The sequence below is a fragment of the Balaenoptera acutorostrata genome, chromosome 18, assembly GCF_949987535.1.
Source record: "Balaenoptera acutorostrata chromosome 18, mBalAcu1.1, whole genome shotgun sequence".
In the NCBI taxonomy this organism is placed as follows: Eukaryota; Metazoa; Chordata; class Mammalia; order Artiodactyla; family Balaenopteridae; genus Balaenoptera; species Balaenoptera acutorostrata.
Genome location: NC_080081.1, coordinates 58450834 through 58477524, shown reverse-complemented (window position 1 = coordinate 58477524; position 26691 = coordinate 58450834). Strand labels below are relative to the sequence as shown.

Below are 26691 nucleotides of genomic sequence, written 5' to 3'. Positions count from 1 at the left end.
GGTGCATCCTCCTACCACCCCCCCCCCACACACACACATGGAGACAGGATGCAGGCCGTCCACACTTTGAGACGCTGTGGGGAAGGCTGGCCGGGGAGAGGAGGGTCTCGCCCACCAACCTTGAACCTCACGCACCCAGCCGGCAGGACTCCTGCCTGCCCGGTGCTCTGTGTTAGGGGGGGGCTGGGCCTGAGGTCGGATGATTTTCCCAAAGAGGCCTCTGGGATGCACCAAGCCCTGATGCAGCCCACAGAGGAGATAATGGCTAAGTGGACTTTAACACACATTGTAGGTACCTTTTCCGGATTGAAAAAAAAGAACAACAAAGAGCGAACCAAAAAAAGAAAGAACCCCAAAAGATCCACACATTGTGAAATGTGTGGAAAACCCAAGGTCCTTAGAGCTGCCCAGGACTTCATTTCAGGCAAAGACCTTGAGGGTGGCCAGCGCCCGGCTGGGCAAACCTAGCCTTGGTTCCCAGGCCACAGATTCCCTGACCTTCTCCAGTTACATAATCAAGTCCCCTACCCTACCCATCCCTCTGGAGCTTTCCTAACATCATCTTCACTTTGGTTTTCTCACTGGAACCCACACAGTGTATAAGGTTGAACAAAGACATTTATTTGTAAAAGCAATTCCCAATGGAGCAGAGCTTGTATCCATAGAAAGTAAAGCGGTGATCATTCAGAAGCCCACATGCAGACATCAGTGAAACCCAGCGCAAAAGCAGACAGACAGCTCTGCTGCAGACACCCGGAGAGCTACCAATCCTGCCAACTGCAAAGCAAAATGTCCTTTCCGCTTGAGAACACAGATGTACCGAGATGTCCTGTGAGAAAGAAATTTGGTCTGACATCCACGATGAAGTGATCAGGGAACAGTTGAGGGAGCCTTTTTTTCTCTTCTGGGTGGCTTGTCAGCTTCCCACAGATACCCGGCTAAGAGCTGAAGTGGCCTCCACCCTCCAGCGGCAGGGGGCCGTGTCACAGCCCAGCCCGCTCACATGCCCATCCTTATGCTCTGAATGATCTGGAAGATGGCTGAAGGAGGGAAACAAAACAGACGGCTCAGACACCAGACAGCACACAGCTGGAAACCCAGCCCCACCGCCAGCCCTGCTTCTGCTGACCCCGGGCCCTGGACCTGTTAGCACACAGCTGATTAGATATTTCCTAACAAGGAGTTAAGTTAACAAGAGGTCAGTGAACTTCTTTAAAAAGGCAGTCTTGCTCTGTCTGCTGATGGATGCCTTGGGGATTTATGGATAACTCCTGCTAATTCCACCAGGAGTGAAGGCCAGAAATCCCTCAGGCCCTGAGAGGTTTGGCCCTCTTCCCCAGAATGTTCTGATGCTGCTGGGAAGCGGGGGGACAGCGCTTTCGTGCAGGCAGGGCACTCATTTAACAGGTCAGCGACGCTGCCTCTTCAAAATGGCTGTGACCTGGAAAAGAAGCTGCCCTTGAACTGGAAGGAAGGCCAGGTGCTGGGAGCAGACACGTGGAGCTGGGCCCCCGGCTGCTGATAACCTTTGATACAAGTGCATCTTCAGGCGGCCTGGAACTTTCTGAAATTCGACTTGAAATGCACCGAGAGCAACACTGATTTATTCAGGGCACCGTCTTCACTAAGTGGACCGAACTCCTTCCTGAAGGGTTGGGTAGCCTGAACGTCCACAGACAATTCCTGGGACTCCCTCCCCTTATTCTGGTAAGAGCTGGTTGGATAGCACCCAGCCTGGTTTGGTTTATAGGGTTTAAATGTGTTCCAGGGGACGAAGGTCCAACTTCTTTTTCACATCCTCCCCAGATGTGACATACACAATACTGGTCCATCGTGATGAAGACAGTCATGATAATAATAGCAATGAACACATATAGAATGATTTTTTTTTTTGAGGGGCAGCTGGGTATCATGTAATCATGTGTAAAAACAGAACAAGCACAGAACATTCAGGGGGCTTACCCCTTCTCTCCTTCATAAAGTCATCCTGGAATATACCCAGGAATGCTGCTTCCTAAGTAACCATAGTGAAATATGCTACCCAGAACCCTCGAGAAACAAAAACTGGTTGACATTTTATCAAGTAACGTTAGTGAGCACATACCATGTGCCAGGCATTGTGCTTTGGGGATCCAAAGATAGTTCACACCGAGGGCCCCGGGGACTCTTTTCTTGGACAGCTAGATTTGAAGGGTAGATAAAGCACTAATGTAGTTGGTTTTTTATAAACTAAAAAAATCACTGTGTGCATCATCACGACTTTCCTAAATTGGATATACACCCAACATGATTTAATATTAAGTTTTCATGAATGTCCAGTGTGACCATAATAAGAAGTGATAACTAATAAGACCCTGCTGTAATATGGTTATAGAGGATGCACAGTGTTTGATCTGATCCCAAAATAGCTCCGGTTGGCTGTACTTCTTGGGCTCGCATTTCTGCTTCTTAGCGGTTATTTGGTCTCGATGATTCTTATCTCTGGTCACATCTCTGGTGCTACAACACCAATCTGCAGTGGGCCCTCTTCTATTATTATGCTACTGTAGACTAAGCCGAAAACAAAGGCTGTTAGAACTATGTATAAAGTTAGAGTCAACCAGTTGTGTGTGAAGGTTGGAAAGACTCTTCTCTAGATAAAGGAGTTAATTCAACAGGTTGTGATATTTAACTCTGGTTGTGCTCAGAGGTTTTCTTGGCTTATTCTCATCTGGGGGGTGGCCCTTAACAGGAGAAGTTGCTAGATGGATGAGAAAGTACCTTACCCAAATGTATAAGCCTGCCGGAACACGGATGTTTCCACCCTCCTCTACCAAAGCTAACAAGGAATAAAAATCAAATAAACATTTCTGTGTTCTGGCTCCGCAGGAGTGCTGGAAGACAGCTGTATATTCAAGCACATCAGGAAAAAAATATTTACATCTGCCGTGCCTCAGGCTTTGTTCTTGGGATCAGGAAAACATCCCTAATTTGGACAAACAGGCTTACTTTAGAGGGGAATGTTAGGGTCAGAGGGAACTGGGTTTGAATCCCAGCTCTTGTGAATATCTCTGTGTCTGCATGAATAATTTAACCTCTTCAATTCTGTCTCCTCTGCTGTGAAATGAGGACCATGCTGCTTGCAGCGTTAATACAGGGATTAAATGGTCTGACATAGATGAGGTTCCTCACACATCAAGGTTTTGGTGCATGGGAGTCATTGCTATTATTACTGTTACTATTACTACAATGATGGCTGTTGCTTCCATGTATGAACATGCATACCAGAGCTCAGGTGCTACCTGCCACCCTCTAGAGGTGTGAATTTTCAGAATTCACTAACTAGTTCTGAGCCCTGATTTCTCTATTTATAAAACTGTAGATAATATGTACCTCAAAGGATTGGAAGGAATAAATATGAGGACATAAGTAAAATATCTGCCCATAATAGATGCTCCAAAATGTTATTTCTCCCTGAGATTTATTCGTAGACAAGGAATCATTATTAGCAGGATATAGGTCAATGAATACGAAACAGGCTGTCCCTTAGTCCATCAGACCCTATTAAGTTAATTCATGACTTCAAAAGTGCTGGGTAACGATAAAACCACTCAATTCTTTTTAAGGAACTGCTGCAAATTTCTCTTAAGAATCTCAGACAAAGTTTGCTGGCCTCAGAGTAGCAACACATATTAAAACAACTTACCTGTTTCTGAGTCTGCTTTAAAAACTAATAAAAGATCATTCCTGACCCTAATTGAATCCATGAATTAACAGGTAAAAATCTGATGGGCTTTAACATGTGTACAGGCGACCCTTTAAAATTGAACCCTCTTGGAGAAATTACTTTGAATAAAGTCTATTTTAAGTTCACCATTTGCCTCCACCTCTAAGATAATGGAGAGATGGTTGTGTTTTATGATTCCTTTTTCAATGTCTTTATGAATTGTATCCCTGTCTTTAAGAAGGCTTGTATCAATGTCAATGTCTTTAAGAAGGCTTCACCATCCTGTACCAATTATATTAACTGTACTTCTGTGTGCCCGCCAGTAATGACCCGCCCTACAGCCCTGGCCTCCCCGATGCTGACTTTCTGAGGCGGTGAACGGGAAGGGAGCCAAGAGTGGGTTCAAAGTGGGAAAGGAAGTGGGGAGTCTAGACCCTGACAAGTTAATAACTTAACAGAGGGTGAACAAAGCAGAGAAAACAGCCAAGCGGGCTGCAGGAAAGGCGCTGTGGGCAGGCGAGCCAGCAGGGAGGACGGATGCCAAGAAAGGGAAGGATGGCAGGCATTCGAGGTCAGGGGATCTGGCCTTGGGCAGGTCAGAGGTTCAGGAAGATCCAGGCTAGAGTGGGAACTACAGAATCTGAGAGCCTCCACACTCTCCCACCTGTACAGGATCCTGGTCCTTGGTAACCTCGGACGATCACGTCTCTCTTTTATTCAACCATTCCCTTTCAATGAAATTCTTAGGGTTTAACATGCAAGAAGCACTTGCAACTCAAAAATCAACCAGAACAATCCTCCTGACTCCACATCTCCCATCCACAGGTGTCCTTTTCCTCTTTACAACCATTTCCAAAAAGCTGTCTAAGTCCTCACTTTCTCCATTTCCTTACCTTTGGGTTCCACCTCATTCCACTGCATTCTAGCTTCTCTCTTCACTCCAGTGAAACAGCTCTTGCTAAAGATACAAATGACCTTCCATGTCACTTAATCCAACTAGCACCCTTCAGCTGCCTTTTGTCATACACCCCTACTTACCATCGCTGAGCGCTCCCTCCTGGAAACTCTCTTCCCTTGGCCTCTGTGACACACCATTCTCCTAGTTTCTAGTTTTCCGCCTCCTCTTTGGCTCTTTACACTAAACGTGGTTTATGGAGGTCATCCTAACTCCTCCTGACCAGTAAACAAGAATGTTGAAGTTCTGCAGTGAGCATGCTGGCTTTCTTCTCTTCATTACATTCCTTCTCCCAGGTGATCTCATCCCGGCCCACAGTTTCAGTTGCCACTTAGCTTTTGATGACTCACCCATGTGTGTTGCCAGCCCCGACCTCTCCTCGGAGCTCCAGATCCACACCTTCCACCATCTAATTGATACCTACACACAAGTGGCTCAAAGGCACGTCAAATGCAACAGGACCTTCTCATGATCTCTTCCCGTTGCCAAGCTTGGCGTCATCATCTTCCATCTTGCACGTACACCAAAAATGCCAGAGTCATCCTTGACACCTCCGATTGATGACCAAGACCTGTGGGCATTACCTAATAATCTTGTGATTGTGCGTCTTTCGCTCCATCCTTCCAGAAACCACCCTAGTCCAAGTTACCATCATCTTTCCCCTGATTCCTGCGGTGACCTCCACTGGTCTACTCTTGCTCCTCCTTCAATCCTTTCTCCGTACGCTAGCTAGAATTATTCTTTAAATAAAAACAAGTGAGATCGTGCCCTCCTTGAGTTTCTAACACACCAGAAGCATTCTATTGCCCAATCCTTGGTGAAACCTCCATGACCTGCATCTCCTGGCCCCCGGCAACCTGTCCAGATTCACCTTCTCCACTCTCCTCCTCTCTTACGGTAAGCCCTCCTGTTTTTAAAAGCTCCCTTCTCTTACTACTGGGCTTTTACACATGCCAATCTTTCTGTCTGAAATACTTTCCCCACTCTACCCTATTCCCTAGTTTTTACTTCAAAATTCAGAAGTTATTTCTTCAGAGAAGCCGTCTTTGACCATCTGGAGCAGGAGTTCTCAAACTTAGGTCTCACAATCTCCTGAAAATGTTTGAAAACAGACACTGGACCCCATCCCTAGAGTTTCTAATCCAGTGGGTCTGGGGTGGGAACTGAGAATGTATATTTCTAACAAGTTCATAGGTGATGCTAAGGCTGCCGGTCCAGGGACCACACTTTGAGAACCACTTCCCTAGAGCACACCAGCCCTTTGCATTACAGGCACACCTCGTTTGATTGCGCTTTGCCGATATTGCGATTTGTGTTTTTTTTTTTTTTACAAATTGAAGGTTTGTGGCAACCCTGTGTGTAACAAGTCTATGGGCAACACTTTTTCCAACAGTATTTGCTCACTTCATGCCTCTGTGTCACATTCTGGTAATTCTCACAATACTTCAAACATTTTCATTATTCTTATATTTGTTATGTGATCTGTGATCAGTGACCTTTGATGTTGCTGTTGTTGATGGACTCACTGAAAGGCTCAGATGATGGTTAGCATTTTTCAGCCATAAAGCATTTTTTAATTAAGGTATGTATACTTTTTTTTTAGACATAATGCTATTTATTGCATGCTTAATAGACTACAGTATAATGTAAACAAAACTTTTATGTGCACTGGGAAACAGAAGACTCATGTGACTTGCTTTATTGCGATATTAGCTTTATTACAGTGGTCTGGACCCGAACCTGCAATGTTTCCAAGGTTGGCCTGTATATGCTTTCACAGCCCTATGTTCCTCTCCTTCGAACATTTTCATGCCTGACATTTTACATGTTTCAGCATAATTATTTGTTTGACTCATCTTTCTTCCCCACTAGACCACAAGCTCCAGGAGAGCAGGGATGGTTTTGCTCCCAGCTCTACCCCTGGGCCTAAGCTCAGCACCGGGCACATAGTAGGTCCTCAGTAAAAATTTACTGAAGGACTGAACGGTGAAAAATTGCAAACAGTGTGGAGGAAAATACATTTTAAAAACCTCAACTGATTACTCTTCAGACCTAAAGAATCAGCATCAAATGGCGACCTTGAGATTCAATTGCTCCAAGAGCTCAGTTCTTGAGGGGAAGTCAAGTCACAAGTCAAGAACATAAACCCCTTAAAGCCGGGAGCTGGGCCAGCCCAATCCACTCTTCCCTGGGCACTGCCCCACCCCAGCTAACTGGGAGTGCCCAAAGGACACAGAGATGACACAAGTGGATCCCCTAGGAGACTGTCAGAAAGCTGGAACCCTGCCAGACAATGGGGCCTCCCGAAAACGACATTTATTGAAAGTAAATGGTTGACGATAAGCGAGATCAAGGGAGTTGCTGAGAAGAGAGATCAAGACAGGCCAGAGGAACACCCTTTAGGAGGATAAGCCGACTCTAGAATTCACACAACTTTGATTATTTTTCATTTAAAAAATTTAAAAAATGAAAGCATTGGTAAGAAAAGTATGGGCCTTGAGAAAGATAAGCAGAGATGTTAGGAGACAAGACATCGCCAAGGTGGGTCATTAAGCTCCCTGAAAGAATTAGCACAAAGATAGTCAAAGGCAAGATGCCACTTCCCCATGGCTTCTCCAGAGATGGAGAAGACGGGAAAGAGAGGGAAGCCAGGGATAGGTGAGGGCAGGAGGGCACTATTAAAAGAGAGATCGTATTAGCAAAGAATGGGATGCTCTCTCCACATTAAAATGGCAGACAGTAGAAGCACTCTTCCGAGAAGGAAACCATACACAGACCCAAAGGGCCCTAGGGGCACAGGGCCACAGGGCAGAGTGAAGCACATGACAAGCGAGGCTGTAGGTCACCTTGAGGGAGCCAGTGGCTGATGAGACATCTTTTCCAGACCGTCCATCTCAGATCCTGAGGCAGGAGTTCCAGAGCAGACGCATGTCCTCAAGCTTTCCTTTGTGGTGAAACAGAAAGGTTTCTCCCAGGGCTGCTCAGTTCCTCAAACTTGCCAGTCTCGGGGCTGTGACTCCCTCTGGGTGTCACAATTTCAAGATAGATTGGGCAGTCTCCAGGAAAGGCCAGTGCTTATGTGGTCGACCTGCAAACACGGTGAATTCAAATTTGCCCTGGAGCAAGTGTCCAGGACAGAGCAAGGTGATGGCCCAGTCAAGAAGCAGCCCATGGCTGGGTCAGGGCTTTATCCACCTGGGAGCAGACCGAGAATGGCCATCCATCTGGAACCTCTGGACGGCACACATTTTCTGGCAGGGAAAGTAGGAGATGTTTTAACAGGAGTTCTTTTCAATACACAGTCATATGCTAAAGGCCTAAAGTTGGTGGAAAATCTGCTCCATGGTATTTTGGGGGAAATGGTAAGAGAGAAGGATGCAGGATAATAGAAAGCAGATGGGTTTGGAGTTTAGGTTTGGGTACTAGCTCTCTTTTTAGCTACGGGATGCTGGTGGATTTCCTCTTTGAACCTCTGTTTTGTGATTTGGAAAAATGAGTACCATAGCTTCTTTGTAGGGACTGTGTGATGAGAAAAGAAAATATAAGTGTAGGACCTGGCATTATAATCAGTACTCAAGAAACGGTAGCCAAAATAGTTGTATGAATAGATTCTGCTCACCCCCATTGGCTAGTTTTTAAAGAGTTCTTTCTAGAAGGAGAGAAGAGGCTCCAGCTCTAGCTGTCCCTGTAGAGGTGACACCACTGACCTCTGGCCGGCAAACCCTTCTCTCTACCTATCCAGGTGGGAGCTGGGGTTCCTGCAGCTTCCCCAGTATCTCAGAGCTCTGCTCCCCCAAGTTTTCTCCCCATCACAAAGGTCAAGATGTTATCTTTCTTTCCTTGCAAGCATTCAGAATCTTGGCCGGCACCTTGCCAGGGGGGTTGAGAGGCAAGGAGACAGTGCAACTAAGGGCCGTCAACATAATGACAATAACAAGAAACGTTTGTACAACTATTACCAGGACTCCACCAAACGTGTGGCATGCGTTGTCTCATTTAATCCTCAGGATTGATTTCCATGAGGATCCTAGGAGTTTTCAGATAGGATCCTATCCCTTTTAAGAATGGAAGAAACTGAGGCTTGGAGTGGGCGTGTGGGTGAGTAGCTTGGACAAGCCCGCACGGCTAGTAGGTGGCAGAGCCGGGTTTGCAACCCAAGGAGGCTGGCCCCGGAGCTGGTTCACACAGGACTGAGTCCTTTCCCTCGCCACAGCGTCCTTAACAAAACAGCCAGTTCTAGGGAGGGTGGGGCTGTGGGCTCTTCCAGAAACGGAGGGGCCTCCAGCGCATGCATAAAGGGAGACCACTGGACCACCTGAAACAGGAGGCCGGGAGGACAGGAGGCATTCAGGCGCAGCTTAGAACATCTCAGGGAATCACTTTCCTTATCTGTTCTGAATAGGTTGTCCTGAAAAACGGTCCAGCCCGTGACACGTTATCTCTCCCCAGTCCTGCCCCGGCAGGCAGAGTGCCTACCAGATACAGGAGAAGAGTACAGTCTGTTAACTGCCAGACAAAGGGAACGTCCCTGCCCAGAAACAGTGCAGCTACTCACAACTGACGGTGCCAAATGAACCTAGTAGGCTCTTTGGGAAAGGCCTTAACTCTGGAATCACAGAGGCCAGCGCCGGGCCGGACACAATTTGCTATTTGATGGGCAAAGAGGGTCCAGATGTGTATTCCCTTCTGGGGATGATAAAAAATCAGTATATCCAGTAACACAGGAGGCACCCCTATACACACACACACACTACACAGATACACACAAACACACATACAAAAATACACACAGAAACACACACGCAAACACACAGAGACACACGAACACACACACAGACACACACAAACATACACATACACAAACAGACACAGACATAAACACAGACACATAACAGATCCTGCTTCAACCAGAACAGCTTTTCTTTTGTTTCCCTCTAAGATTTGAACAAAGAGGTCTACTACTTTAAAAAAAAAAAAAAAAGGTCTACTGCTTTAAAAAAAAAAAAAAAGAGGCTAAAACCAAGAGTTTAACCATTTTGCTCTCAAAATACACTTATTTTTTTTCTGATTATACAAGTAATATATGTTCATTGACAAAATTGGAAAATATAGAAAATTAGGAAGGAAATAAGTCACTGGTTAATCCTATTACCCTAGAGGTTTCCCTTTGATGGGGGATATAAGCTCATCAGTTTCAAGAAAACCCAGACTTCAAGAACGACTAAAATTCACGTAATCTCTAATTAGGAAGTGAGTATCAGGTTCGGCCAGAGAGAGAGAAATGCAATTGAAACAGAGGGATAGATGAGGGAGAAGTAGTCTGAGGGAGGGAGGTGGGGTGTGGCTGGTATGTAAGTTTCCCTCTGAGAATCACAGCACAGTGGGGATTAAATAGTGGTTCCAATGACCCCGGTTGGAACCTCAGTGAGGGAGGAGGACAGAGAAGACTGCTCTCAGCTTGCTGCTTCCTGTTCACACCCAGGGACACACCTGGGCTCAGGAGAGGTGAACGATACAACAGGATCACAAGACACACATAAGCGCTAACATACTGTCTGGTCAACTGCATGGGAAGGGAAAGACCTACTGTCACTGAGTCCAGGTGAAACTTCTAGCCCAAGAGGAAAGTCAAAAATGCTGAAGACAGTTGTCCTGTGAACACTGCGGCACTGACACTATAGGTGGGTAGGCCGGGGTTGGGACCCTGCTTGTCACTGCCGTGTTCAGGCCAGACATCACTGATACACAGCAGCATACTTGCCACAGAGCTCTGGGGAGGCCTCAGAACCCTTCTCCACAAGGCTCCTGAAAGAGATGAGGACAAAAGGGAGAGGAAGACCCAGGGGCAAGGGCCGTGGGCACAATCAGCAGGACGGGCTTCATCCATGGTCCGGGGAAGCACACGCAGACAGCAAGTGTCTCGCGCAGATAGCAGTTGGTGTATCTGTGTGACGGCATCTCTGCCGCCTCAGACGGACATTCCGGGTCACGCTTGTCTCTGAGTCTCGAGATAAAAACAAGTACTCTTCAGAAGCTATCAAACAGTTCTCTAAAGAGGCAGGCTTTGAAACCGGGGACTGAGAGTCAGGACGAGCTGCTTATCTGGAAAGAGGCCCCACCGCCTGCAGAAATGGAAGATAATATTTTTATAAAAACGGGAGCGAAAAAACGGCCAAGTCTCTAAGAGGGGGGTGTTTAAACCCTTGGGGCTTCAGTGTGAATCTGGGGTCCTAGGAGATCAAATAAAGACAAATGCAACCAGTTAAAAAGGCCCAAGCAAAAGTCCTGGGTCAAGATCTGAACAAGAAAAGTTTCTGGCCTGTTTGGAATAATCACCTGAGGGGACCCGGAAGAGGTATCTGACTAAGAAACAGGTTTTAGATTTCTGATGGAATGTATATCATACTAACAACAATAAGGCTAGTTTCCAAATTAAACCAGACAAAGCAAGATATGGCCCTGAGATGTCCTATCTGGACAATTCCATGTCTCAAAGGAACGCTGTTCGCCAAGCTTTTGCAGCTCACAAAGAAAACTTTCTTTTTTTTTTTTTAAATAGCAAAACGGTGGTGCATTTGGGTTGCTTTAAGGGAATAAAACTTAGTTTATTTCTGATATTCAACTTAAAGTACAAACCCCTATTCATTGATTTTAGTGTAGCTCTGGGCGCTTCCTTTTTTCTGCCTGGGTCGGTCTGAAAGATTCTGATGCTTTATCGTGGGAACATAGTCTCACCCACTGGGAGTGCTATCACTGAAATTGCTCACACTCGTCCTTGGAGTGAAGAGGAGGGGTCTACAGCTCTCTGGAAGGTCAAGACCAACGTGAGTGGCTGAGCCTGCCAGGTGAAGGCGTGGCCTGGGAGGATGGAAGGCAATGGGAGCCTGCAGTGTCCTTCACACACCTGCCCCATTCATGGTGCACTACTTTACATGAGGGCGATGGGGACAGAGGTGGTGGTGACTGAAGCTGCAGGTTTCAAGTGTGCTGTGGGCCAGCACTTACGTCCCTGGAACCATTCAGTACCGGGACAACCTCTGGAGGGGCTCCTCCTATCCCCGTTTGATGGATAAGGAAATCAATACAGAGAGAGTAATGAACTTGTCCAAGGTTATTCAGCAGAAACATAGCGAATCCAGGCTTTGAACCCACATCTGGCGGAGCCCCAAACTATCCTCCCCTCTGAAGCCTCTTATCCATTTACTGCCAGTTGGTCAGTTTTCAAAGAAGAGACCTTTTGCAATCCTGGAAAGTGGAAATTTCCTTCCTCTGAAGAGGGGTGTATTTAGTATTTGGATAATGTCCTCTGACTGGTTACAACCATGGACTTGGGCTGGACTGGGGCCTCCCTGGTGAGGGGTGGGCATTCCCTGGGCACGTGTTTTTGTGCCAGGGGTCTCCGGGTGCCTGTGCGCTGTGCCCTCACCGCTCCCCCGGTTCCTCTTCCTTCCTTTTCGTTATCTGGCTCTTATCAGCACCAGCACTGCTGGCACGAAAGGCATGTGTGGAGAACAAGGAAGGCCAAGGAAAGGAGCCGAGGAGGAAGGGGTCAAGAGTCTGCTGTGACACATCACTCCCCATAATAATGGGGTCCCGTAACCTCTTGGAGGTTTGTTAACTTGTTTTGCCACGTAAAATGGAGTAAAGGTGACCAATAAGTGAGCCTATACTTAAAGGTCAACATTTTTACCATTCTTCATTTTTTCCCAAAAGATACTAGGAAAACAGATAAAACCTGCATTCCTTGTGACTTGCCTGACCTGAAAATTTATTTACCCTAGGTACACTGACAGTATTTCTATGATTTTTATTTTTTAAAATTAATTAATTAATTAATTAATTTTTGGCTGCGTTGGGTCTCTGTTGCTGCGTGCGGACTTTCTCTAGTTGCGGCGAGTGGGGGCTACTCTTCGTTGCGGTGTGCGGGCTTCTCATTTTCGTGGCTTCTCTTGTTGCAGAGCACCGGCTCTAGGCGCGTGGGCTTTAGCAGTTGTAGCATGTGGGCTCAGTAGTTGTGGCTCACGGACTCTAGAACGCAGGCTCAGTAGTTGTGGTGCACGGGCTTAGTTGCTCCGCGGCATGTGGGATCTTCCCGGACCAGGGCTTGAACCCGTGTCCCCTTTATTGGCAGGCAGATTCTTAACCACTGCACCACCAGGGGAGCCCTCTATAATTTTTTAAACTGAAGTGTAGTTGATTTACAATGTTTCAGGTGTGTACAGCAAAGTGATTCAGTATATATATATATTCTTTTTCAGATTCTCTTCCATTATAGGTTATTACAAGATACTGAATATAGTTCCCTGTGCTATATAGTAGGTCCTCGTTGTTTATCTTTCTTATATACAGTAGTGTGTATCTGTTAATCCCAAACTCCTAATTTGTCCCTTCCCCCTCTCCCCACTCCCCTTTGGTGTACCGTAAGTTTGTTTTCTATGTGACACTATTTCTAAAAAAGAGCCCTTTGCCCAGCCCACCGTCAATTAGAAAAGTGGGTTTAATAGAGTGAGGTAACGAAAGCAAGAGAATCAGATCAATGATCAACATCTTCACTACTATTAGAAGATTTCATATTTTTTTTATCTGTATAAGGATCTACAAAATATGAATAATTAACCACATGAACTCAGAGAGGGTGAATGACCTCAGAGGTATCCCAGGGACTTGGTGAAATGGAACTTCAGCCTGGCACACGGGTGTATCCTGTTCAAAGGGAAGGGACCCGCTGGACAGACACAGGAAGGGGTGTGTCTGCAGAGGCATGGAAATCCCGCCGCAAACTCCACTGCATTTTGTGCAAGCGTGACAGGCAAGGGCAGGGCTGAAGGTGCTGTTGTGCACACTACAGATGATGGCAGGACGCTAGATGGGGCGGGTCTCTCCTACTTTGTGCTACAAAAGGGGAACAGAAGCAAGCGAGAGCAGTGATAAGGGGCTTCAATCATCCAGGCACCGAGAAGGCTCATTACGTAAAGCAGAGGAACGGATAAAGGGAAGAGCTAGATTTGAGGAAATTGCATTTTTTTTTTAACATCTTGATTGGAGTATCATTGCTTTACAGTGGTGTGTTAGTTTCTGCTGTATCACAAAGTGAATCAGCTATACCTATACATATATCCGCACATCCCCTCCCTCTTGTGTCTCCCTCCCACCCTCCCTATCCCACCCCTCTAGGTGGTCATAATCGCATTCTTTTAAACGAAGAGAAGAGATAGGCAGATAACTGAATCACTTAGCTGTACAGTGGAAATGAACACAACACTGTAAATCAACTATACTTCAATAAAATAAATTAAATAAAAAAGATAGGTAGGAGCCTATGGTCTGCGACTCTGAAAAGGGAGGAACTCAGGAGGGAGAGTAGGAGCTGCAAGAAGAACTGAATTGTGACTAATCCCAGAGACGTGGCAACGGGTATGAATCTAAAGGAGCTATTGTGTTTTTCGTGACGTGTTTGGTTTAGAAAAGGACACGGACAAAGATAGAAGGAAGGGCACAGTACCAAGGACGAACTGAGAAGAGTGACACATTTCTGTGAGAACAGAGCTTGGCCTGAGCTGAAGCTTGCAAAAAAAATGCTAAAGTTGGCAAAAAAAAAGAAAGGAAAGAAAATAAGAAAAAAAAGGGAGATGGTGGTGGATTATTTTTAGATATGATTTTAAAAAGGAGGAGGTCCATTGCTTGGGGATCATGATGGCATGTTAACAGAGGATAAAGTTAAGAGGACCCAACTCCCTGTTTGATGTCTAGCCTTTCCATAGAAGCTAGTGGTCTTTTAACTAGATTTAAAGAAGCATCCTTAGAAGAGCGCCAGACATGCAGGCAGGGGATGTAGTATGCCAGTAAGTGGTGTGTTCTCTTGGCCACTTTAAGTCCAAATTTCCACGCCCTGCAGGCTCCCATCCCAGGCCCCTGGACAAACCAGCAGAGAGGATAGCAGAGACAATGTACTTGATCCCTGAAAAAACTAATGGAGACGGGGAAGGTTCCAAAAGATTGTTGTCAGCAAATGTCCCAATTTACCCAAACGGGGGGAAAGATACAGTTCCTACTATGTGAATCAATAAGCCTGGCAAAATTTTAATTAACATGTAATTTAGAGAAGGTTTTTAATCCCTTTGGAAAGGATGGATTTTGAGAACTAGCACAGGTTGGAGAAAAATAAGCCAGACTAAATGACTTATTGGCTTTTTCCCCTCTCCTACATGCTACCCAAGGGCACAGACCGGACAGGGCCCCGGTTACTGTGTATCTTGAAGCCAAAAAAGAAAAAAACCCAAAAAACAAAAAAACCCACCAGCTCTGTATCTATTTAGTTCTTGACAACAAGGGTTACATGATGACGGAGGCTCACAGATCCCTGTGGTTGGGCTTTGGCCAGTCTTGAGCCTGTCGTACTATCTCAGGCCTCTGCGCCTTTGTCATGCAGTGTTCCCTCATGTGGAATAACCTTCCCTTTGTCTGGCTGTTTGTCCTTCAAAACTCAGCTCAAATGGCACCTTCTCTGGGAAACTTTCTCTTCTGCTCAGTAGGAGTTAGAAGGCCCTGATATAGTCTGACTGTGTTTTCTGAGATCCACATGTTGGAATCCTAATGCCCAATGTGATGGTGGTAGAAGGTGGGGCCTTTGGGAGGTGATTAGGTCCTGAGGGTGGAGTCCTCATGAATTGGATTAGTGCCCTTGTAAGAGAGACCCTACTGAGCTCCCTAGCCCCTTCTACCACGTGTGGATGCCATGTGAGGATACAAGGAGAAGTCTGTGATTGGGAAAGGGGCACCCAACCGACCACACTGGGACCCGAATGGGACTTCCAGGCTCCAGAACTGTGAGCAATCAATTTCTGCTGTTTATAAGCCACCCAGTCTCTGGTAGTTTGTTATAGCAGCCCGAACGCACTAAGACAGTCCCTTGTCCACGCTTGCCAAGCTCTCCGGGTGCTCTGCTGTCAGAGTGCTCTTTTCCTGGGAGCAACGACATGTTCCTTATCTGTCTCCCCAGTGCCAGCTGCCCCCTGAAGGAGTTTGTATCTCCAAAGCCCGCACTGTGCCAGGCACACCAGGGACCCTCAAGACACAAGGACTGCTTGCAGGAGTTTTGCTGAGAGGTTCCAAGTCAACCTGAGGGGAGTTGTCTCTAATTGTTTTCTGTGGGCTTCGCCAAATCTAGACTTTTATCAGTGCCTAGGACGAATAACATACTTTCAAGAAACCATAAAGCTGGGAGAGAGAGATAATTAGATAAAAGGCTCAAGGTTCAAGATCTAACAATCTACAGGTTGGCCATAAAGCCTGAAAACATAGATCACTTTTTTTTTTTAACATCTTTATTGGAAAACTGCTTTACAGTGTTGTGTTAGTTTCTGCTGTATAACAAAGTGAATCAGCTATATGCATACGTATATCCCTGTATATCCCCATATCCTTTCCCTCTTGCATCTCCCTCCCACCCTCCTTATCCCATCCCTCTAGGTGGTTGCAAAGCATGGAGCTGATCTCCCCATGCTATGTGGCTGCTTCCCACTAGCTATCTATTTTACATTTGGTAGTGCATTTGTCCCAGCTTACTCTTCCCCTTCCCTGTGTCCTCAAGTCAATTCTCTAAGTCTGTGTCTTTATTCCTGTCCTGCCCCTAGGTTCTTCAGAACCATTTTTTTTTTTTTTTAGATTCCATATATATGTGTTAGCATACGGTATTTGTTTTTCTCTTTCTGACTTACTTCACTGTGTATGACAGTCTCTAGGTCCATCCACCTCACTACAAATGACTCAATTTCATTTCTTTATTTGACCGAGTAATATTCCATTGTATATACGTGCCACATCTTCTTTATCCATTCATCTGTCGATGGACACTTAGGTTGCTTCCATGTCCTGGCTATTGTAAATAGTGCTGCAATGAATATTGTGGTACATGACTCTTTTTGAATTATGGTTTTCTCAGGGTGTATGCCCAGTAGTGGGATTGCTGGGTCGCATGGTAGTTCTATTTTTAGTTAAGGAACCTCCATACTGTTCTCCATAGTGGCTGCACCAATTTACATTCCCACCAACAGTGCAAGAGGGTTCCCTTTTCTCCACACCCTCTCCAGCATTTATTGTTTGTAGATTTTTTGATGATGGCCATTCTGACCAGTGTGAGGTGATACCTCATTGTAGTTTTGATTTGCATTTCAAAATGCTTAGTGATGTTGAGCATCTTTTCATGTGTTTGTTGGCAATCTGTATATCTTCTTTGGAGAAATGTCTATTTAGGTCTTCTGCCCATTTTTGGATTGGGTTGTTTGTTTTTTTGATATTGAGCTGCATAAGCTGCTTGTATATTTTGGAGATTAATCCTTTGTCAGCTGCTTCGTTTGCAAATATTTTCTCCCATTCTGAGGGTTGTCTTTTCATCTTGTTTATGGTTTCCTTTGCTTTGCAAAAGTTTTGAAGTTTCATTAGGTCCAATTTGTTTATTTTTGTTTTTATTTCCATTTCTCTAGGAAGTGGGTCAAAAAGGATCTTGTTGTGATTTATGTCATAGAGTGTTCTGCCTATGTTTTCCCCTAAGAGTTTTATAGTGTCCGGTCTTACATTTAGGTCTTTAATCCAGTTTGAGTTTATTTTTGTGTATGGTGTTAGGGAGTGTTCTAATTTCATTCTTTTACATGTAGCTGTCCAGTTTTCCCAGCACCACTTACTGAAGAGGCTGTCTTTTCTCCATTGTATACTCTTGCCTCCTTTATCAAAGATAAGGTGACCATATGTGCGTGGGTTTATCTCTGGGTTTTCTATCCTGTTCCATTGACCTATATTTCTGTTTTTGTGCCAGTACCATACTGTCTTGATTACTGTAGCTTTGTAGTATAGTCTGAAGTCTGGGAGCCTGATTCCTCCAGCTCCGTTTTTCTTTCTCAAGATGGCTTTGGCTATTCAGGGTCTTTTGTGTTTCCATACAAATTGTGCAATTTTTTGTTCTAGTTCTGTGAAAAATGCCACTGGTTGTTTGATAGGGATTGCACTGAATCTGTAGATTGCTTTGGGTAGTATAGTCATTTTCACAAAGTTGATTCTTCCAATCCAAGAACATAGTATACCTTTCCATCTGTATCATCCTTAATTTCTTTCATCAGTGTCTTATAGTTTTCTGAATACAGGTCTTTTGTCTCCTTAGGTAGGTTTATTCCTAGGTATTTTATTCTTTTTGTTGCAGTGGTAAATGGGAGTGTTTCCTTAATTTCTTGTTCAGATTTTGCATCATTAGTGTATAGGAATGCAAGAGATTTCTGTGCATTAATTTTGTATCCTGCTACTCTACCAAATTCACTGATTAGCTTTAGTAGTTTTCTGGTAACATCTTTAGGATTCTCTATGTATAGTATCATGTCATCTGCAAACAGTGACAGCTTTACATCTTCTTTTCTGATTTGGATTCCTTTTATTTCTTTTTCTTCTCTGATTGCTACAGCTAAAAACTTCCAAAACTATGTTGAATACTAGTGGTGAGAGTGGACAACCTTGTCTTGTTCCTGATCTTAGAGGAAATGGTTTCAGTTTTTCACCATTGAGAACAATGTTGGCTGTGGGTTTGTCATATATGGCCTTTATTATGTTGAGGTAGGTTCCCTCTATGCCTACCTTCTGGAGAGTTTTTATCATAAATGGGTGTTGAATTTTGTCAAAAGCTTTTTCTGCATCTATTGAGATTATCATATGGTGAAAACATAGATAACTTTTTTATACAGATGGATTTTTCCTCTTGATTTTCTGTGGCCTGCTAATGGCATTTTTTTGGTTTGTTTGTTTTTTGGTTTGTTTTGTTTTGGGGAGAAAATCAGAGAGCGATCGTCTGAGGCAACGCATCACAGGTGACTATGCAGGCACTGAGGGAAATGCTGCATTGATGCACCACATTCATTGCAATTTTTCACAGTGCTCTGAACTATGCATTGCTAATGCAGGGCAATACACTGAATACATCATGTAACGTCACTAACCATACTGTACATTATTATGTAATATCAGTAAGCCATTTATTATTTATGTTCTTCTATGTTTCCATACTTTATGGCTACTCTGTAGAAAAACAGCTTCCAACCAACAATGAAATTAAAATAGAAATGTTCATGGAGCTTTATATTAGGTCTAAAAAAAAGTCTATTTAATATCTACAGCATGGGGAATATTTGGTTTCATCCATCCATCCATCCATCCATCCATCTAGCCAACAAGATTAAGCACTCCCTATGTGGTAAAAACTGTGCTAGTATCTAAAAATTTAGTGGAAGACAAATACTGTCTTCCCTAAGCTTATATCCTAGTAGAGAGAAATGGATAATAAGTAAGCAAATTAAATAATTTCAAAATGTTGATGAGGGCCATGAATAAAATAAAACAATGTGTGATGCAGATAGGGGACAACTTTAGATGGGAGGGTATAGAGATGCATCTCTGAAGCTTGCAGGAAGTTGACGTGAAGAAGAGCTTGGTGGGGCCTGGCTGGCCATTAGCTCTCTGTAAGTCTAGGAGGTGCTGTGATTGTTAAAAATAAACTGCAAGACAAAGGATTAATCTCCAAAATATACAAGCAGCTCATGCAGCTCAGTATCAAAAAAACAAACAACCCAATCCAAAAATGGGCAGAAGACCTAAACAGACATTTCTCCAAAGAAGATACACAGATTGCCAACAAACACATGAAAGTATGCTCAACATCACTAATCATTAGAGAAAAGCAAATCAAAACTACAATGAGGTACCACCTCACACTAGTCAGAATGGCCATCATCAAAAAATCTACAAGCAATAAATGCTGGAGAGGGTGTGGAGAAAAGGGAACCCTCTTGCACTGTTGGTGGGAATGTAAATTGATACAGTCACTATGGAGAACAGTATGGAGGTTCCTTAAAAAACTAAAAATAGAACTACCATACGACCCAGCAATCCCACTACTGGGCATACACCCTGAGAAAACCATAATTCAAAAAGAGTCATGTACCACATTGTTCATTGCAGCTCTGTTTACAATAGCCAGGACATGGAAGCAGCCTAAATGTCCATAGACAGATGAATGGTTAAAGAAGATGTGGCACATATATAGAATATACGGAATATATAACTCAGCCATAAAAAGAAATGAAATTGAGTTATTTGTAGTGAAGTGGGTGGACCTAGAGTCTGTCATACAAGTGAAGTAAGTCAGAAAGAGAAAAACAAATACCATATGCTAACACATATATATGGAATCCAAAATAAAATTGGTTCTGAGGAACCTAGGGGCAGGACAGGAATAAAGACACAGATGTAGAGAATGGACTTGAGGACACGGGGAGGGGGAAGGGTAAGCTGGGATGAAGTGAGAGAGTGGCATTGACATATATACACTACTAAATGCAAAATAGCTAGCTAGTGGGAAGCAGCTGCATAGCACAGGGAGATCAGCTCAGTGTTTTGTGACCACCTAGAGGGGTGGGTTGGGAGGGTGGGAGGGAGATGCAAGAGGGAAGGGATATAGGGATATATGTATACATATAGCTGATTCACATTGTTATACAGCAGAAACTAACATAGATTGTAAAGCAATTATACTCCAATAAAGATGTTAAATAAATAAATAAATAAACTGTTTGGGGCATATTAATAAAAGCAGGGTTATGAGACAAAAAGCAGGGACAGACCTACTATCTCTGTAGCAGTTGCACCATTTCTAGACCAACTTCTGCAGTTGCAAATGCAATACTTTAAGAGAGTCATGGCATGTATAGAAGGATCTAGAAACTACAACTTATGAGGACAAGGTTGAGAGAACTAGGGAAGTTGAGTTTGTAGAAGGAGTCACTAGGCAGTCATCTTGAAAATATCCAAAGAGTCAAGACGTTCAGAAGCAAAAGAGTCCAAGATGTGTGGTTTTCGGCGTCCACACCTGAACTACCGAGAAGACAGCACAGTGTGGTTCAAAAGAGGGGAGATGTTTCCAATAGAATCAGAGCTGCACAGAAATGGGATAGGCTTTTTGAAGGAGTGAGCACTCCTGAAGTATTCCAGCAGTGGCCGGGTAAACTCTATTAAAGATGAGGGATCCCTGTATTGGACAAAAGACTCCCTTTGAGGACACATCTTTAGGGATGGCATACACTTTCGTTTCTTGGAGTGGAAGATCTTCTCTCATCTTGGAATCATCTTTTAAAAAATTGAGCCTCACACAAAGGCTTGTTTGGCAATAGTGCCAAGACTATCGGATCCCTCCTTCCTCCTAAGAGCTTTCGTTTCCTTGTAAGAGTGGTCTCCTAAAGATCAGAGGCACCTTCAGTCATGGGCATCTCTTGCCATTGGGGAGGAATGATGTCTTCCTGGGAGGTCTAGATCTTTGCAGGAAGATGTGGACTCCTCGCCTTCCCTGCCCTCAGCAACAGTGAGGAGATGGAGGATGGGAACATCTAAAGACCTACCTTGTTGATAGAAGTGACCTCCACTCACCAGTACTTCAGAGACCCAACCCATGGGGACCAGGAATTAAGTCAAGGCTCCCAATTACAGAAGTCGACTAGAAACAACTGCATGATCCTTCTGGTCAAGTCTGCACTGTGTGTGTGTGTGTGTGTGTGTGTGTATGTGTATGTAAGTAAAGCTCTCTTAACTTGCCACCTTCCAGCATCAGGTGACTGCACCTCGAGGCTCAGGTCAAAGGCTCTGTTTTACTCAGCATCTCTGCAGAGCTTCCCTTAAGGCCTATGGCCTCTCCTTCTCTCTGGAATGTGGATTTATCTCAGGCAGACAGGTGCTCCACTTTCTGTTCCAAATGCCCTTTTTAGGTTAGGTCTTCAGAGAAAGCTTTAACTGAACTCTGAAGTGTAGCCAGCCAGTTTAATTGCTCACTGTAATCATTTTATGATTATGATTTGATAGCATATCAGTTCTGTCTCTACTCTGTTTGCTGGAATGGAAATGAAATCAAAACCTATTAAGATGAAGACTTCGGGCAGCAATTAACTTGAATCCCAGACCAATATAGTTTTTGTCTATTTACCTTGAGAATAAAACATGTGTTTTTACAGGACAAAGGAGACCACGGGATATAAGGGCAGCGAGAAACCCATACCTGAGCCGCAGACAACAAAAACAAACAGTGCCAACAGCCATGGGCCCACAGGATATTTCTCTTCTTGCGGCCTCTGAAAGGGAATGGGAGAAAGTAAGATTAGCTTCATTCATTCAAGAAACATTTACTGAGTATGGCTAGTCACTAGACACCTCTGTGAATGAGACAGACCCAGTCTCAATGCCAGCGGGCAGATCTAGACGAACAAAGTCAATTTTAAGGGATCAAGATTGGTTTGGGAAAATTCATCAATAACCTTACTTACACGCCTGTAACTCAATGAACTTGGTGGTTCTTAAATATTCTGGGGACAGATGAGGTATAAAAACACAAACCAATACAGTGACTTGGGAAGCCAAAAATGATATTGGCTGAAAGCACACTTCATGCCAGGCACCCTAGAAGGCAGCCAACATCCGCGATCTCTAGCACTCACAACTCCACGCAAGGCCAGTATTATCATCTCCATCCTGTACTTGAGAAACTGAGGCTCAAGCTTTGCTAACTGGAACAAGAGGCACATTTAGGTCTGTCTTTTTACAGAGCCAGGGGATTTTCCTCCAACAGATTCATCTTGAATTCCTGCATCCGTGGCTTCCAAGCAGGGTCACAGAGCACCGCCATTTTCTCAAAACTTTCTAAGTGCTAAAAACCTGGGAAGCCACTGCAGTGGAAAGCCTGGGGACAGTAGACGCACCACAGCAGCTGTGTATGGAGATGAGGGGAGCGGCGTTTTGTAATAAACCTCCTAATTCTTAGTGAAGCTTATGCTTGGGAGAAATCTCAGCATCCCCGGGAAGCACAAGGGGACTGGGGTCCCCACACGGACCAGCCCTGCGTACCTCCTGCTCTTCTCAAGCCAAAAGCACAGACATCAGAGGAAGGTCCCTCTGCAACTCCTCTGGGTCTGTGTGCAGGTAAGGCTTGGTCCTTACAAGCAAATCAATCAATGGAAAACCAATATTTTCTGAGAAAGGCATCTGAAAATGTGGGGAATTTCTCAAGTGAAAAGGGAGATGGTAGAGTGAAGAAAAATGAAGAACTCACTAAATATTCCCTCATTGGCATGAGCCAAAAATAGGCTGTGGCCAACATAGGTTAGAGAACTTATTTTATCATAGACAAGGCAACAGTTCTTTGGTTCTCAGCTTACCTGTTCCATTCTTAGAGAACCTTCTCTCTTCTACCTCAGTTGAGTTCACTTGGCACTTAAATCACCAAGTACTTTTTTTAGATAGCATTTATCACAGTTTGTATCTCGATGTTTATTCTTGTGATACTGTGTTTGATGTCTGTCATTCCACTAGACTGTAAGCCCTGCAAGGGCAGGCACTGTGTCTCTTTCGTATATCAATGTATAGCAACGTCTGGCCCAGAACTTAAACACAATAGATGATTAATAAATGTTCTTCGAAGAATGAACAAGCATACAAGCCCCACTAAATATGATGTCTTAGGTCAGCTAGAGTAAAGAAAGGGTCTAGGAAGGATATTGGCTATTTTAATACTTCCTAATTGGTGATAGGGTTATTCCAGCATTTCTCTTACTAGAGAAGTATGGATTAGTGTCGGTGGCAGGTAAAATCTAAGGATTAAAACCACTCACTTCTCCGACCTTGACCACTTGTATCTACCAACACTCTTGTATGGTGGCAAATCACACTGCAAGGGAATAGATGGTTTCTTTTGACTAGAAGAAAGACAAGATCAGTCTTAAATAATTGCATAGGATAACTTTAATCAGCATTTGTACTGTGTCATTCTTTGGCACTTAAGACCAGGTCAAGATCAGAGCAAGTAAATAATAGAGGTATTAAATAAAGTTACCTGAACAGAGTGTGACATTCACCCCTCTGCCCCTTTGCCAACTTCCTAATCACTTGTGATAGTTGACCAGAAACAAATTCTGTTGCTGTCATCCCACTGATGCTAAACGAAAAAATTCATTTAGTTCTATCTCCAGCAGACTCAACAAGTGAATCCAGGAGCCTGTAGATGGATTTTTGGTCTCATGCAGATACCAAATGGAGTCATTTATTTTTTCCTTTGCAGAAAAACTCAAATTATCAGGATACAGAGCTTGCATCCTGATAACACAAAATCCTTTTTGATGACATTCCACAGTGAATCAATATTATTTGGGGACTTTCAGAGCTCAAGAACTCCTTGGCTGGTCATAATACCAATATATCCTTTTTTGAGAGCTTTGAGTTACTTTTTTGGGGAAGCAGTGCCCAGCACAAATCTGTTGGGACAATTCACCTAAGCCTGAATCTATTGCTGGGAAAGGTAAGAAAAGCAGTAGAATCCTGCAAATGACACGGTTCATTACCAGCAGGAATTTGTCACTCCCTGGGCTCCAAAAAATGGATGGCTTTCCCTGTGATAAGATACCAGCAGGGTAACTCAGAATTCTGAAATTTAAATTGCCCTTTCATTCTGAAGGAGTTACTACTGTATAATCATGAAATGATTATTCCATTTCTGTTATCTGGGAGAACAGTACTGATTCACTCCATAGCTGTAAGCTGATAATGAAATACCCAAGCATCTATATACAATTAAAGGAGTTTATTTCTGAACAATTAGTCTGAATTTTCTGTTAGAATCTGTTCATGTGTCTGCATTTATTGAATTTCATTCTGAACAAGTTACCCCTTACAAGTTACTTCTTTCAAAGTATAATCATGTTTGATCTCTAATTAGGAAAAGGAGATTTAAGATTTAAAGTGTTTCTTTTTGAAAGAGAATTTCATTTTTCTTTTTGGAAGCTGATCCATTTACAATAAAGTTAACCAAAAAGCCTTTCTAACCAAGGGAAAATAAACATACATTGTGGCTTGGTTTGGAAACCTTTCATTACAAAGTTAGTAGGACCATTTAGAAACACTCATAGGTGCCAGGCACTTCTGAAGGGCCCACTCCATGGTATATCAGAACCTATTAAAAATCCACTCAGACCATACATTAAACATAATTTGAAAATATCTCTGAAAGTTAAGTTGAACTGCAGTCAAGTTGACTACATTTCCTAGATATTTAAACAGCTTTTTCTCCAGTTTTTCCATTTTCTTTTCTTATTTTGGAGCCAATCATTTTTGTTTCAGGTACCAAACATTTTCTAGTGGTCTTGAGAAGCCAGAAGTGGCAGACACTGACTTTACCAAGCCTAATGGGTAAAACAGCTCTGCAAAGCAGTTTCTGTTTTGTCGTTGCTTCTGCAGTCAGATCAGTTGTCAACTGAGAAGAATTAAGTGACCTCTGTTTTTTTAGTTCACTAAAAGGAACCACACAACTAGAAATTTTCAGTAAATCAGCTAGTCTGTATGATATCCTGGGAAGAATTGATCTCCTAGGGATATAAACCCTGAATACTTTAACATCCATTAAAAATTGTTTTTCAATGTCAATTTGGACAGCAAGTTTTTTTTTTCCTGAGTAAAAATAGGGAAAACAGAGATCTACGTGAAAAATAGTTCCAATTCAATGGCATATTGGCATTTTGCTGCCCAATAACAACTAAATGATCTAACTCCCAAATGAGAGAACTTCCAGCACAACTTAAGCTTGTAGCTGCCTATAAAGATCCAAATTTGATGCTAAGGTTTCTCTGCCATAGTACTGCTTGGTTCTGCAAGAATTCTGGTGTAGAGATTGCAGATCCAGCTTTGTGCTCAGTTAATCAAACCAGCTTCATGCCTTTGGCTAAAAGCAACTGCCTCATCAAGTCTGCAAGCTCTTCCAGCCAAACCTCAAGTTTCAGCTGAACTTCCACTGAAGTGTCTGGGATAATAGATTCCATGCGCCTTTGCTCATACACTTGGAGACCAGCACTACTCAACAACTCTTCCGAGGGCTGCCTCTGAATGTCCGGGATTATGGGCCTGGCAATTTCTGTTGAAGATCATTTGCTTTCCTAAAAACAAACAAACAACACACACACACACACACAAAACCCTGTACTTAAGGCACAGATTTTACGTAAGCATTGTTATAAAGCTTTAGTCTACAGTTTTGGAGGTGCAGAATGCCTGGCAATAAGCTAGTCTCTAAAGTTCTGGAACATACTATCAGGATGAGCCGGAATTGACGAGGTGAACAAGGGGAATGTTGCTTTTAAACTTTCGCCGAGTGGTGCGGGACCTCACTGGAGAAGAGGCAAAAGAGGAGGATGGAGGGAAATAACGGGCTGAATAGCATTCCTAATTCCCAATTTATATAGGGAGACCATTACAAAGGGACAGGAAAGAAAACCTTATCTTGGTGTGTTTGTTGGGGATGGAGGGCAGGGGATGAAGCCTAGGAGGGAGACGTGGCAAAGGGCCTCCCTTTACTCATTCATTCATTCATTCATTCATTCAACAAAACCGAGCTAGCACCTCCTAGGTTCCAGGCCCCGGCGTCAAGCAGTTGGTTTAACTGTTCCCTGAAGGATGTGAGTTTCGTCTTTCCCCGAGACAAAGGCCCAGTTCTCTCCTGGGGAGGCCCTTCTGCGCCTCCGCGGTGGCCCCAGCAGCCGCTCCCAGAGGGACCACGGCCAACCAGGGCCCCCTCCGCTCCGGCGAGCACGAGTCCGCGCCGCGGGGAGCCCGGCCCTCAGCGCCCACCGCGCGGGACCCCGCGGGAGGGGCAGCCCGGGGCGCTGGGGAGGGGGAGGCTGGCCCCGCGCCCGCCCAGCCCGGCCCGGTCCGGCCCCGCGCCGCCCGGTCAGCGCCGCCCACGCCTTACCAGGGTTTTGGCTACATTCCCCCTCTGGGTGATATTTTTGCTGTGCTTCTCGTTAGCCATCCGGATGCGCTGTTTGGCCACCATGGCTCGGGCGCTAGGAAACGCTCTCGACTCCCACCTGCAAGGATCCCCCCCCAGCGTAAGCCCCCGACAGGGCCAAGCGCGTCCCGCCGGCCCCGGGCGCTGCAGGTGGCAACGCGCGGCCCCCGAGCCCCGCGCACCCCG

At 44.4% G+C, this 26691-nt stretch overlaps 1 protein-coding gene across 4 annotated transcripts; it reads right to left on the bottom strand.

The window, feature by feature from the left end:
* Positions 1 to 602: 602 nt before the first annotated feature.
* On the bottom strand, positions 603 to 26691 carry SERP2 (stress associated endoplasmic reticulum protein family member 2). 4 transcript variants are annotated; one of them, XM_057532516.1, is made up of 4 exons: positions 26467 to 26691; positions 21667 to 21811; positions 7508 to 7912; positions 603 to 1040 (listed from the first exon to the last, which is right to left on the bottom strand). In XM_057532516.1, the coding sequence occupies exons 1-2, from the start codon at positions 26548 to 26550 to the stop codon at positions 21689 to 21691; spliced, it is 207 nt and encodes a 68-aa protein (XP_057388499.1). In that variant the 5' UTR covers positions 26551 to 26691; the 3' UTR covers positions 603 to 1040; positions 7508 to 7912; positions 21667 to 21688. The 4 variants fall into 4 exon arrangements, with proteins under 4 accessions (XP_057388499.1, XP_057388497.1, XP_057388498.1 ...); XM_057532514.1 differs by having other exon boundaries at positions 21739 to 21811; XM_057532515.1 differs by having other exon boundaries at positions 7508 to 7749; positions 21739 to 21811.

Coding starts and splice junctions, on each gene's coding strand:
- SERP2 (XM_057532514.1), bottom strand. CDS start 26,550: ATGGTGGCCAAACAGCGCATCCGGATGGCTAACGAGAAGCACAGCAAA. Junction 21,812..26,466: donor GGAATGTAGCCAAAACCCTG/GTAAGGCGTGGG, acceptor ATTCCCTTTCAG/AGGCCGCAAGAAGAGAAATA. Junction 7,913..21,738: donor TTTTGTTGTCTGCGGCTCAG/GTATGGGTTTCT, acceptor TTTCCCTGCCAG/AAAATGTGTGCCGTCCAGAG.